Here is a 13,245-nt window from a genome sequence, read left to right as displayed (position 1 = left end):
TTTTGCTCCAAACGATGCATTAGAACTGATTGTCCGGCTGGGTTTCAGGGAAACACGGTATTTTCAGGACACCTCTTCCTCTTCTTGTTTCGTCCCCATAAGCTTAGAGGACCAGACTTTCTAACTTCAGTCAGTGGCACCAGGCATGTTCCTGAGACACTCACTGAGTTTCCATGGTACCCTAAAGCTTTCTCAGGCACTGGGAACTAGAGTTTACCTGGATCCAGCCAGCAGCTGCCTCCTCTCAGGAAAGCGCAGAGGAACCCATGCTGTGCCGTGAGTCCTGGCCCCTGGGGGCGGAGTGACAAACAACAGAGGATGCTGTAGCAATAAAATTTGGCAGGAAATAATTTGTCAATGAGATGTACTCTCCAAGTACATGGGCTTTTGCAAATGACAAGCTCCAGCTTTGGACTACTGCAGACAGCTTGGAGGCAGTCTGATACTCTCCGTACATGTCCATACTCACCCCTTTTCCCAGCCTACTTCAGCCTGTGACATGCTCAGGACAGTGCTGTGGAGGAAGGAGATGGGGAGGAGAGAATGTCACCCACTTTATCCACCCACACCTCCATCCTGTTCATGAAAATCGTGTGCAGATTGCGGAGGGCAAATACCCAGCGATACACAGGCAGATGCACTGTCTTGGCCCCTGTGCACGTCCCACCATCAGAAGGAGAAAAGTGGAGTGGGGTATGGTTCTCAGGAAATTCATGAGGTCTGGATAGCTCAGAGGTCATCTTAATGCACCAAAGATGTCCTGGTCACTCCAGGAGTTTGTGTCGATTGAACAACGGATCGGTGGCGCTTAGTATGCATAAGACTGGGCTTGGTTCTAGAAAGTGTCATCAAACCCCGGCTTGGAGGAACTGACAACTTACAAGAAAAAGACTAAATGACTTCTCAGTCCTTGAACCAGGCCTCCATGGTCTCCCCCAGACCATTTCTCCATCCTCATCTCTCTTCACCATCACTTCCCATCACATTGAACTTCTAACTATTCTCCAGACATTACACTCTCTTACTCCATTCCTTCTTTCCTGCTTTTTCCCTTCCATCCTCCGCTCTGTCTTCCCTTCATCTCTCCTCACACGTTTATTGAACGCCGCCTCTGTGTCCTGAACTTTGCGAGAAGCTGGAAGTAGAGACATTCCAAAAATACTGTCTTGGTCCTCAAGAAACTTTCCATTTAACGTGAAGAAACATGTGCCAAAAGCTGTAGTGCTGCAGTGGTAACAGAAAATTGTCTCAAAGGGTCCGGGAGTCAGAGAGAAAGAACTCCTAGGTCAGCCTGGAAAATTCAATGGAAGATCTCAGACCGGGAAGCACTTGAGCTGACACTGAAAGATGATGTTTTGTCTGGCAGACAAGCAGGGGGTGTTCATTCAGAAAGAGAGGACAGCAGGTGCCAAGTTAGAGCCATGCAAGAGCCAGCTGGGTTCTGCCCACAACAGGACAAAAACAATGATGAAACATCTGTTGGTTACTGGTTACGTGCCACGTGCCAGACGTTTTGACAATTGTCTTATATACATAAGCTCATTTAATCTTCAAAACAACCCTGTAAGGTGGCTGTTATTATTACCACTTCCATTTTGCAGATGAGAAAACTAAGGCTCAGAGAGAATGTGTTCAAAGTCTACGACTTAGCGCAGAGCCAGAATTTAGGTCCAGGGCTTTCCGACCCCAGAGCCCTCCCTCATCACCATCACACTGTCTTGGCCCCCTATTGGTCACTTGGTTTTCTGGTGTATAAATCTCAAGGTCAGACGAGGCTGGTGTGGGAGGGGGTAGGCGAAGGTCCTGCCGTGCCTAGGAGTTAGGGTTTTCATGTGTGGATTTTAGGAAGGCAGGAAAGAATCCATGGGCAGGACACAGTCATGACTGGATTTTAGTTCTAAGTTGTGTCACACTGCTTTGCAGGGAACAGCATAGAGGGAAGAGGCAAGGGACCAGGTCTTGCCTGGTACCACCGTCCAGGTGAGATATTGGGAGCAGTGGACTAAGGCAGTGAGAGAAGGTTGGGGAGCAGAGCTGGCTGGCTGTGTCGTAGGAGGAGGACCCACAGGAGGACGGTAGTGAGGACTGTGGGGGAGGGGAAGGAGGGCCCCAGGCTGAGTGGTGTCTGGCTTGGGCGACCTCCATGAAGCTTCTCTCAGCAGGAGGCCTGAGCCGCCTCCTCTGCTCTCCCAAAGGCTGTGAGGTGAGGGGCACACCTCCTCTCTGGCCCTCACCATTTACATTGTCGTTATTTCTATACCCACCTGACTGTGGGTTCTCCAAGGGCAGGGCCATGGGTCACGCAGCTGTATCCTTAGCTCTGAACATGGCATTTGGCACAGTTTCCGTGCAATAAATATTAGCTGAACTCACACACTAAACTATTCTGTGTCCCAGGCACGGTGTGAAGTTCTGAGGACACAGTGATCAACAACACGTAGTCGGTGCCCACCTTCGCCTTCATAGGACGGACATTCTAGTGGGTGGGGAGACGAGAAACAAGGTCAACCTGGCAGCCAGAGGGGAGCCAAAGGGGCTGAGTCGGTGAGAGAGGGAAGAGGCAGGTGAGCTCCACGAGGGCAGAGGTGTTTGTCCTTTGTTCCCACTGCTGTAGCCCCAATGTCTAGAATATTAACTAGTAAAATACACAGAAGAATACTTGGAAAAGGCAAGCAGTGCTCCAAAGGAAAAGAAGGTCCCAAGAGAGAAGAGAGAAGGAGCAATATCTAAGATACAAGGTCAGGAAAAGCATCTCTGAGAAGGTAACCTCTTAAGCTACAGTCTACAGTGTAAGGAGTCGGCCAAGTGAAACGGGGAGGCGAGGAAGCCACGGCCCAGGGTGAGGGGACAGTGCATAAATGAAGAAATGAAGTGCCACCCATTTGGAAAAGCAGCAAATTGCAGCCCAAGCTTGGGACCCCCTTCTTCCTCCAAGTGGCACGGTCTTTCTTGGAGCAGATCAAATAGGGAATTTATAGAGACACGTGATGCCGTTCCCTCGGTGCAGACATTGTCATAAAAGAGGATTTCAATTTGGTATTAGAAATTGAAAAACCCGGGGAGAAGACAGTGAGGTTGATCACAGACGATAGGAACAGAACAGAACAGCCAAGAAAGGGGAAAGCAAATACACTGAGCGGCATAGTCCAGTCGTGATGGAATTCAGAGGCGTCTTTGAAGCACTCATCTCTTGTTTCCCAGCTTGCTTTTGGCAGGCAAAAGGGGACAGAGAGAGAGATAAACATTCTAAGATGGAATTATATTAAACCAGATAACAGGAAATTGCATGCATGATTTTCTCCAAGTCGCAATTTGGTTTATCCATTTGCAATTCTGGACCCTGACATCACACTTGGTCAGCACCTGACCAGGAGGGTCAAGGTCACACACCTTTCAGGGAGGGCAGTGGAGCACGGGGAGCCCTCTGCAGCAAAGGCAGGGGGCCTGGGTCCCTGTGTTCCCTGAGGGGTTGACACTGGGCTTGGAGAGAAGGCCCAGACTGGGACAAGGGGTATTGAGAGGACAGAACAAACCACCAGCCCCCTCTGCCTTCCTGGAAGGAGCTCCCGGAACTCTCAGACCACCCTCATCTCTTGTCCCCCTCCATCCAATCCTGGTCCAGTGGTCTCCGCATCCCCCTCTCCAATGCCTTGGACATCTTTGCCAAACTCCCCTTCACCCTGACTCTGTGAGGTCACCGTTACCCAGTGGCTCTTGTCCTGAGACCCATGAACTTCCATCTGAGAGGCAGGCTCGTGTGCTCACTCTCCAGTGCTGTGCCACCTCTGTGCAAACGCCTTCTCCTTTGACCTTCTGCTGTCGCCACCTCTGCCACTTTCTACCCCTCCTCATCCAGGTCATCCGTCTCTTCCTCTCTGCCCCAAGCCTTGCCGTCCCCTTGCCTCTCGGTTTCCTGACCTTCTCACTTGCTTTCAGCGCACTCCCCTCTGGCTGCAGCCAGACCCTGTTCTCCAGCACCTCTCAAGTCTTAACTTCACCCCTCTGCTCTGGGACCCTTCGTCCCTTCAGCTCTTCCACTCATTGCTCCCCCTACCCTGGACCTCTTCATTCTCCATCCTGCTCTTCTCACTTCCTTCCTTTCTTCTTTTGCCTAAGCGACTTGGATAACACTTCAGCCGTCCTTTTAACAATATCCTCAAATCCTTGCCCCATTGTCCTTCCGTGTTCTACACCCAACCCCACCCCTCAATCAGTCCTGCTGCCCTTTTCCATTTCTACACGAACCAAGTTACTGGGGGCCTCAGAGGCAAATCACACAGCCCTGCTTGTGGTCCCCCTGTGAATGAGTCACCTCCACCCTCCGTGGGCCCCAGAGGGGTGTAGCTATTCCTCCCGCCGTGGTTTCCTCTTCTCCAGAGTGATTGCTTCAGATAGTCTTGTCCACGTCAAATCCTTTTGCTCACGGCTGTTCCCTCACCTTCAACAAAGATCATGGTGTCGTCCTCCACTTAGAAAATGGAGCCTGTGTCGTCACAGCAGCTCCCTCAACCTCCTGCGATCCTACCTGACAGCGCATTGTAATCACCTCGGCCCCCTTCCCTCCGAGAGATGCCAGGTCTCCAAGGCGAGCCCGGCCGTGTGCTCCGGGTCCCAGGCCTTCTGCCTGCTCCAGAGCCTCCTGCTGTCCTCCGAGTTCTCCTCCAGGTCTTCAGTTAACAATTTAATATCTTTCGTTCTCTCTGTCTATCGCCATCTGTCTCTATCTCTATTTCTATCTCTATCTCTTCTTCCCTAGCATTTAAGATGGATTTTCCCATCTTAAAAATATTTTTAAACTGCCCCCCTCAAGGCTATACTCCTCAGGAGTTACCACCTAACTTCTCTTGACTCTCACGAATGGCATGACTTCCTTCCTGTTAATGCTGAATAATATTTTATTGTACACACACGCACACACTACCTTTTCTTTGTCCCTTCATCCATCGATAGACACTTAGGTCGTTTCCATGGCTTGGCTATTGTAAATAATCACACTTATGCTTTTGCCTGCTCATTCCTGCTCAGCCTTCAGGCCTCAGCTTAGACATCACCTCCTCCAAGAAGCCTTCCCTGATGCCAGGGCTGGGACTGGGATACGGTGAGAAAGGGACTCGCCTTGGGTATACAATTTAAGGGAATTAGGGAATGCCAAAAATCTCAGTAATTAAATAATATTTCAATGCAATATTTTTTTAAAAAAACCCAAAGTTAATGTGAAATATCCATGTTAAAAAATATCAACATGTTAAATGACAGCAGGCTCTGATGGCCATAACTAGGGTCAGGCAGATGAAGTCAGGCATGCAAGTGCTGGTTGGATCTGGTCATTACTAAGTTTTGGTCTTTTTTTCATGTTGGATTTGATTTATGTGCATTAATTTTGATTTTCTAAAAATAGTGCACTAAGATACTGTCTCGATTGCAGAGTTTTTGATGCCCTCTAAAATTTTGTGCCCAAGGGTAGTGCCTCACCCCTTGCACCCTGTTTCCAGCCCTACCTTCCAAGTTTGAGTTAGGTGCCTTTCTGGGCGCTTCCACAGCACGAATCACCCTGTGTCATAAATATCTGTTTCCTTGTCTGTGTCATGACGAGACTGTTCTGTCCCTGAGAGCGGAGCCCGTACCCACACCTCAAGTGTCCTGCACAGGGCCAGGCACACAGAAGGTGCTCATTAGGTACTTCTGCTCCCATTGACAGCAGGAGAAAGTGGGTGGCTGTGCATGTGGGAAGGGCCTGCACAGTGGGGAGGGCTGGGTGGACTCCTTCCTCCCTCTAAAGGCACTGGCTCTTGAGCTGAGACACCCTCAGACTAGCTGCTGTGGGCAGGGGCTTAGGAAGGTGTACCCCACATTTCTATCTTCAACAACATGGTGGGGTCTCACGAGGACACATTCAATCTGGGTCCCATCCTGAGCAGTCGGATCCAGCTCTGTCGTTAAACACTGGGTAACTGTCGCCAGGTCTCAGAATGCCTGCAGGGGCAGGTGTGCCAGGGTCTTGCATCCCAGAGAGAGCGTGTTTGGGGACACCTGGAAGAAGGGGGGTCTTGCTGCTTGCATCTCCAGTTTCCCTCGCCGCCGGGCCCCTTCTTCCTTTCCTTTGGGTACCCTGGAGCTCTGGGCCCTAGAGAAAAGGGGGCCCCTGCCCAGGAATGCTTCAGGACAGACCCTCCCCCAGTGCTGGCTGAGGAAAGCCAGCTTCAGAGGAGGGCTCAGGTGTGCTTTCAGCAGGTGTGTACGCAAGGGTGAGGCCAAGGGGATGAGAGGTGGGTGAGCTGATCTGGACTGGAGACCTTAGACCTGGCAGTGGGATGGTCGCATAGACCCCCTTTCCCCCTGACACCGAGGACTTGAGATGTTTGACTTAGATCACACCACACAATCCCAGCGATAGCATGTGTGGTTCTGCCGGCTCTCAGCAGAGGGCCGGAGGCGTCCGTGTGGAGTGAACAGAAATGTGACAGCCAAGCACCTGTTCACACGGGTTAGCCTGATGAGCCCACGGAAGCCCAACAGCTGTGGTAAGAAAGCTTTTGCAGAATGATTTCTGTTAGGTCACACATGGCAACTATGGGGACTATGGCTCCTGACAGCCCATAATGGTCTACACAAAAGCCAGGTTCCCTCTGCCTGACAAGCCTGGGAAGGTGTCCAAAAAACATCCCATTGCTCCAGCGTACTCTCCCCAAATCATAGGACACTTACAGTCCCCACCTCAGCATCTGTCACTTCATTCATTACTCCCTGTCTTTCCCACAGGGCGCCTCCTTCCCTGGGAACAGGGCTCCTCTTCCCCTCCCACCCCTCATTCCCCTCTCCCTTCCTTTACCCTCACCTCTCGCAGCACCAAACCCAAGGCTGGTGGGAGTGGGGGTGACTCTGGAGGAAACTCAGGCTTCGGCCAGGACAGATGCCTTTCCTGAAGCATCTGCGTCCTGACTGACTCTCCCATGGGTCAGCCAGCTGTCATGCCCCCCGAGTCCAGGCCCCAGAGCTGCCTCAGGGAACCCACTGTGTCTGACTCGCCACTGTTGAAGCAAATGAACTTAAAAGCATACCTAATGAGTCCTTTGTTTCGTTTTACCTGCTGCCATCTCAAATTGAATTAAAAAAAGAAAAAATACCTTCCCAGAAGTGTTTCTATATCAGAAAGCAGCGAATATTGATTCTCCCTTAACCTCTGGTTTGGGGAAAGGCAGGCAGCAAAGTTTCAGCCTCCTTCTCGTCTTGTGCTTGCCTCTGCTGCTCAGGAATGGACTGCACTTACGGTCTATCAAGTGGCATTAGTAATTTGAATGCACAGTCAAGTTCAGTACAAAAGTGCCTCCAACTTTGGAACTCGTTCGTAGCTGGGACAGGTATCCCACAAAGAATGTAGACCCACCTTCCCAGAATGAGACTATCCAAGCACCTAGAACGCCTGTGTGGCCACAGAGCCTCAGGCATTTGATAGCTGGAAGGCCCATTGCGCCTAGGATGCTGTGTTTACACCGGACATTTCAGGATTTCTCATTAGAGCTCCTACCTGCGTCACTCTGAGCGCTGACTCCTCACGGCAGAGGAGCTGCAGAGCATGTCATATGGGCATCCAGCTCCACAAGAGGAATTAGTCACCTTTTGTCTCTGTGTTCTCGTCTTCCTGTCTTTCAGAGATCGAGCAGGGCAGCTGCGGGGATCCTGGCGTACCCGCCTATGGCCGCAGAGAAGGCTCCCGCTTTCGCCACGGTGACACACTCAAGTTTGAGTGCCAGCCTGCCTTTGAGCTGGTGGGGCAGAAGGCAATCACGTGCCAAAAGAATAACCAGTGGTCGGCTACGAAGCCAGGCTGTGTGTGTAAGTGAGCGGGAAGGAGGCCACTTTGGGGTGTCCACCAAGAGGCAGGGGGCCCATTTCCTAGCTAACCCAGGGGCCCGATGCTTGGGAACCTTGCAGATCGTAACAACAGCGTCCCTCTGGTTGGTTTCTTCTATTCTTCACAATGTTGCTGGTCGGGTCCTCATTTCGGGCAGTAATGTAGACTAGCATGAGAATGATTGCTCTTGACATTGGGGAACCTTCTTCAATGCCGTCTTACCCTCCCTGGTGCTGCTGGAGAGCAAGGTAGAGGCCACTGAGGCTCGGTGCACCAAGCTCCGGCCCAGACGTCTCCTCCTCACCCATGTGGCCTCCCGTGCCAGGCAGCCAAGCCAGAGTGGAGAGGACTGGCAAGTTGGTCGGATTGTAGACTCTGTACCCGCCTCTGGCTACTGTGGGAAACCACGGCCTTGCTCACGGAGGCGTGAGGATCGTGCTGTCTTTGGATTAGTGATCTTTTGGCGAAAGGGTTGGAGTTGAGTGCTCTGTCCACAGAGATGAAAAGGACGCCCCTTCTTCCTTCCTCGTAGGCAGTGTGGCCATTCTTTTGGCGCAGGCAATACTTGAAGTCCAGGGTCCCAGTGGGTTTGGCAAGTGTGAGGGGGGCTGTGTGTGGCTAAGGCTGGGACAGGCTTGGTCTCTGTTGAGAAGTCAAAGGTTCCAGCTTCTCTGGGCCATCACTTTCCTTCTCTCAACCCTCGCTATGCAACCTTCTCCATCTCTTTCAATCTGCTTCTCTGAGGGAAGGGCAGACAGCTGCCCCTCTGCTCCTGTCGCCCACCTCCGCGGACTTCTCAGGGCCTCTGAGTGCTGACTACTAGAGAACGGTAGCCCCTCGGGGCTGAGGGGGGGAATAACCTGGGACATCAGTGTTGACTGAGAGTTCGGTGTATGAGTTGGTGAGTTGGGTCACATCACAGTGATTATACTTTTCAAACAAAAAAAATCACTTTGTTTGGTTTGACAAAGCGTTTTTGATGACTTGTGAGTTTATGTAAAAATTCTTGCAGAGGTTTAAAGATCAAATCGCTCTTAGATACACATTAAACAAATCACCCTTATTGAAAACAATACACTTTCAGGAAATCTGCCCATCTCTGCGGTCTGACGTGCCTAGAATGTAGTGCCTGACAGTGTTAGCCTTGTAGCACACAGGGCTCCAAGGGGACCTGGAGGGGCAGAGAGGTTAGCAGGGAGCAGCTCGGGGAAAGCAGGAACAAAGGGTCTGACAGTTGTAGAGACTGAGCCAGGCAGGAGCAGGTGGATGGAGTGGAGCTCTGCAGGGCAGGTTGGAGGCAGCGCCTCAGAAGGTAGCGGTGCAGCCTGTGAGAGCCTCAGCTACCACTGGGGCGTCATCTCTGAAATCCATCTACATAAAACAAGGCAGGGAGAACTGGAAAGGGCTGGGCCTCTGGGGCAGAGAGCTGGTGGGAATGAAGTGGGTAGCGGAACCATCAGCTATTTCGGAGCAGGATAAAGTTCCCTGCCCCACAAACTGAATGCTACCTTGGGGGGCTGTCCCTCATGTCCTCCCGGAATTTGCCTGACCCGTTGGCTGTTAGGAGTCGTTTTAGGAGACCTTTCTAGAACCTTCAGTAAGGGCAGAGGACCATGAAGTACGGCTGGCAGCCTCCAGTGAGCTGGGCACTGCTAACAAACAGCTGAGAGCTGTCCTGGCACATACCACGCAATGTTCTCTGTGGTTTAAAATACGGGAGAGGAGCCTGGGGCTCACGGGTGAGGACCAGAAAGCAGGTCCTCGGGCTGGGGGTGGCGGCATGGCATTTCTTCTTCTGGATGATTCTGGGATACACAGGGATGGCGTCCCCAAGGCACTCCCATCACTCAGGGTTTTCTGGTCATTTGGATGTCACAGAACCCAGCTTGAGTCTCAGGGATGCTGGCTTCGGTGGAGGAGGCCAGAGAGCGCCAGCTGGCCCCATGCCTTTGCATCACATAGCAAGGTCGCCTTTGTATTTCATGAAGGTGAGGGGACGCCATCTGTCAGCTCTCTGCTGATCCCCAGCCCCTCAGCCAACGCTGTTACAGGCTCTAGGCTTTGCCCTCGGGGAGCTCACAGTCTAATGGGTGGTAAGAGGTGGTGATAAGAAAGTCTCGGGGCACTGCGGAGACTTCAGAGATGCATTTCTCTGTCCTAGGTCAGGTTCACGACTGTGGCCAGCACATCTACTCTCCGGATTTGGGTTTACTAATCCGCCCAAGAGGGCAGCGCTCCATTCTGGCTCCCCAAATACTAAGCCTCGCTGATCATATTTACAGAAAAGATAACTGTGACATGAACAGCTCTCACATTTTCCACAATATAAATGCTTGGATACCCCTTCTTAAGTAGATCATTTACACAGCACGTCACACTTTGATTGAGGGAAAATGTTCAATGTTGGTGGTCTGCTCCTGACCCCAGCTCAAATATATCATAGTAGGTGGTCAATGGAAAAGGGACCACATCTGTAAGCATCTGTCAAAATACAAACTATACAGTCAGCCTCTATGTTTTATCAAGTGGCCATATGTAAATACAAAACCACGTCTAGCAAAAGTCAGCTTAAGTGTCCTAAATTTTACCACACATTAGTCACAATAAATATTAATGCAGTACTTATCAAACAATCCCGTTCTTTTCTTCTGAGAATTAAGAAGGGGGTTGGGGAAATATTTTGATGGCTTAAATTTCTTTGAACAGTTGTCCGAAAAAGTGCAAAGCCGCGCATTGCTCTTCTCTTGAAACATTTTCTTCAAAACAACTCCTTACCGGGGAATTGCCCGCTGAGACTACACAAATACACTCTTTCCTTCATGTTTCAAAACATGTTCAGTAGCCAGCAGAGACTTCAGAATCATTTTGCTGGCTTTTGAGCTGCCCTCATAGTAGTAGACGCTTCCTAGATGGCCTTTTTTCATCTAGATTTTAAAGAAGATGGTGTTTCTCACAGCGAAAAGTGTTTTGAAAGAAAAGGTGGAACAGGCTTCTCTCCTCTTACTCTTTTCCTCTTTGGTTAATTCACATCTCCAGGGATCACTGCTCACAGCCAGTTGGAAGTAGAACCACTTTCCATCCATTCAGCAGTATTCACTGAATGGCTACCCTGTGCCAAGCACCCTGCGGAGGAAATGTGCTTGGCTTGGTGTCCTGGGGAGAAATCTCTGGCCAGGTGGCACATATGCTTCACCTTCCCAGAAGCTCTGACACTTCACCCCCTTCCAGCAAAAGGATAGAGAGCCTTTCCTGTACAGCCATGTCCAGTGATTCCCCCACAACAAGAGATGCCATGAGGAAGATACAAGTAACTCGGATGGTTTGTGCAATCCTTGATGCTTTGTTGACAGGCTAGCAGAATGCTTCACACTTCCTAAGGAAGCCAGGAAACCAATTATCAGTCCATTAACAGCCGCTTTCCAAAGAAGTTTCAAAACAGCCTTCACCAGAGCTATAGGCAAGGCAGTGCAAATGCAAGCTTGCCTTCGCCATTTTGTAAGCCGCCACAAGAAGGTGTGAATCCTAATTGCTCAGTCCCTAATGCACGTGGCATATGTGTGAAATGTGAAGGCAGGGCCTCCTGGGATGCATACAAAGAAAGTTACAAATCAGCAGCTGAGCCTTGAGAGGGAGAGGGAGAAGCCAAGAGAGGGAGAAGTGTGTCCTGGGGCGCTCACAGAAAGTGTCACAGAGGATACAGGGCTTGACCTGGGCCTTGAAGAGTTGGGAGGTAAAAGAGGGTGTTCCACACAGGGGTGCTGTGGGAAATGGTCCTTGGCTAGTATCCTCCTGACCCTTCCTCCCTCACTTTTTCCCCAGCCCCCCCTTCTGGGTACAGGCACACATTGCTGGGCAAAGGAGCAGATTGGGTCAGAGGGTCATTGTGATTCTCAACACTATTGACATTTTGGACCAGGTCATTCTTTTTGTGGGGAGCAGCCTTGTGTCTTGTAGGATGTTTTAGCACTATTCCTGTCTTTTACCCACTAGAAGGCAGTAACACACACACGCACACTCACTCCTCTGCCTGTTGGGACAATCAGAAATGTCACCAGACATTGCCAAGTGCCCCCCCCCAAGGGGAAGGGTGGGACACCCAAGATTGAGTGGTCTAGGATAATTGAGTCTTGTCAAATTCTAAATAAGAAGAAATCTGGGTATTTGCATGTTAAGTGGAACTACCACTAAACTGGAGGGCCAGTGGCGTTATGGCCATGAGAAAGCGTGGGGTAAGGGAGGATGCCGGTATTTATTCATCGCTTTATGTCACAGGGAAGATAACTCTTCCCTGCAACTGTATGGAATATTTATTCTCTCGTTTTACAGATGAAAACAACGTTCAAGGAGACCAGGTATCTAGCTCAGAGGTTATAGAACCAATGGGTGATGGGCTTGAATTTGAACTGTTAATTGACAGCAGGCTCCTATTCCAAACCCTACACTCTCTCCATTGCATCCGACTTCCAGAGTCCAAGGGGTTGTCTGCAGCAGGAAGGACAAGGAAGCCTTAGGACAAAAATACTAGGCCAGAGTACGGAAGCTAACTGTTGGCTGAATGACTCCCGTGAAGTAACAGAGACTGGCAAGAGTTTAATTCATGAGGGCGAGATCCATGACCTTTGTTGGAACTATACCAGTGTTGTATACCAACGAGCAATATATACCAGTGTCGGAGCCTTTTCCTAATCTTTACTTTTTCTCATTCCTTCTACTCATCCACTTGTTGATCCATCTTTGATTTATTGAGCACCTACTATGTACAAAGTCAGCTGCATAAGCAGGTATGACTCTTCCCAGTCAGATTCTAAACTACAGGGCCTCTGGGGGACGAGCCTGCTCAGGTTAAACAGGGCGGTTTCTTGGTGTCAAGTCCAATATATAATGTGGCAACTCTTATTTCAAGGAGTATCTGGAGCTAAAGGGCCACTACCCAACACAGGCTGTTGGTACATTCTATTATTAAAAAGTGTAAATAAGTTTAAAGGGTTAATAAATAAAATACTCCTAATTTCACTTCCTTGAACCAGAACCAGTTTCAAAGTGGGCCACCTTTGTTGGATTCTTACCTGTGTACACACATGTTTCATGTGGTTTTCATCTCATATTCTGTGTATTCAAGTTCACGTTCCGTTGCGTATCTTGCCATGTTACCACAGGTCCTCCACAGTCATCGTCCGTAATATCTGCGGAAGATTCCATCTAGTGACTGGCTCATACCTGAGTGAACAAATTGTGTTGAATTATATGAGGCTGTGCTGACCATGCTCATGGATGTGGCTGGGTTTTTTTCCTTCTCTTGAATTATTTCCTTAAGATACATTTTCAGGAGTGAGGTTGTTGGGTCAGGGTATGAACATTTTTATAACTCTTGGTGTGTATACTTTTATATTACC

The 13,245-nt window shown here is 50.0% G+C and overlaps 1 protein-coding gene across 5 annotated transcripts in view; it reads left to right on the top strand.

Annotated features, from left to right (window-relative positions):
* CSMD2 (CUB and Sushi multiple domains 2) overlaps positions 1–13,245 on the top strand; it is a 577,361-nt gene that overhangs the window by 332,094 nt on the left and 232,022 nt on the right. For 3 of the 5 annotated variants that reach the window (XM_088791015.1, XM_088791014.1, XM_088791018.1), the window contains exon 13: positions 7,651–7,833. The exons of the other annotated variants lie outside the window; for them this stretch is intronic. In XM_088791015.1, the coding sequence (XP_088647141.1) occupies positions 7,651–7,833 (183 nt within the window). The remainder of the gene's footprint in view (positions 1–7,650; positions 7,834–13,245) is intronic. 5 annotated transcript variants of the gene reach the window in all.

Source organism: Rhinolophus sinicus, chromosome 14 (genome assembly GCF_057876585.1).
Source record: "Rhinolophus sinicus isolate RSI-liver-muscle chromosome 14, RSI-T2T, whole genome shotgun sequence".
NCBI classification, from domain to species: domain Eukaryota; kingdom Metazoa; phylum Chordata; class Mammalia; order Chiroptera; family Rhinolophidae; genus Rhinolophus; species Rhinolophus sinicus.
This window is presented reverse-complemented; position numbering and strand designations above follow the sequence as displayed.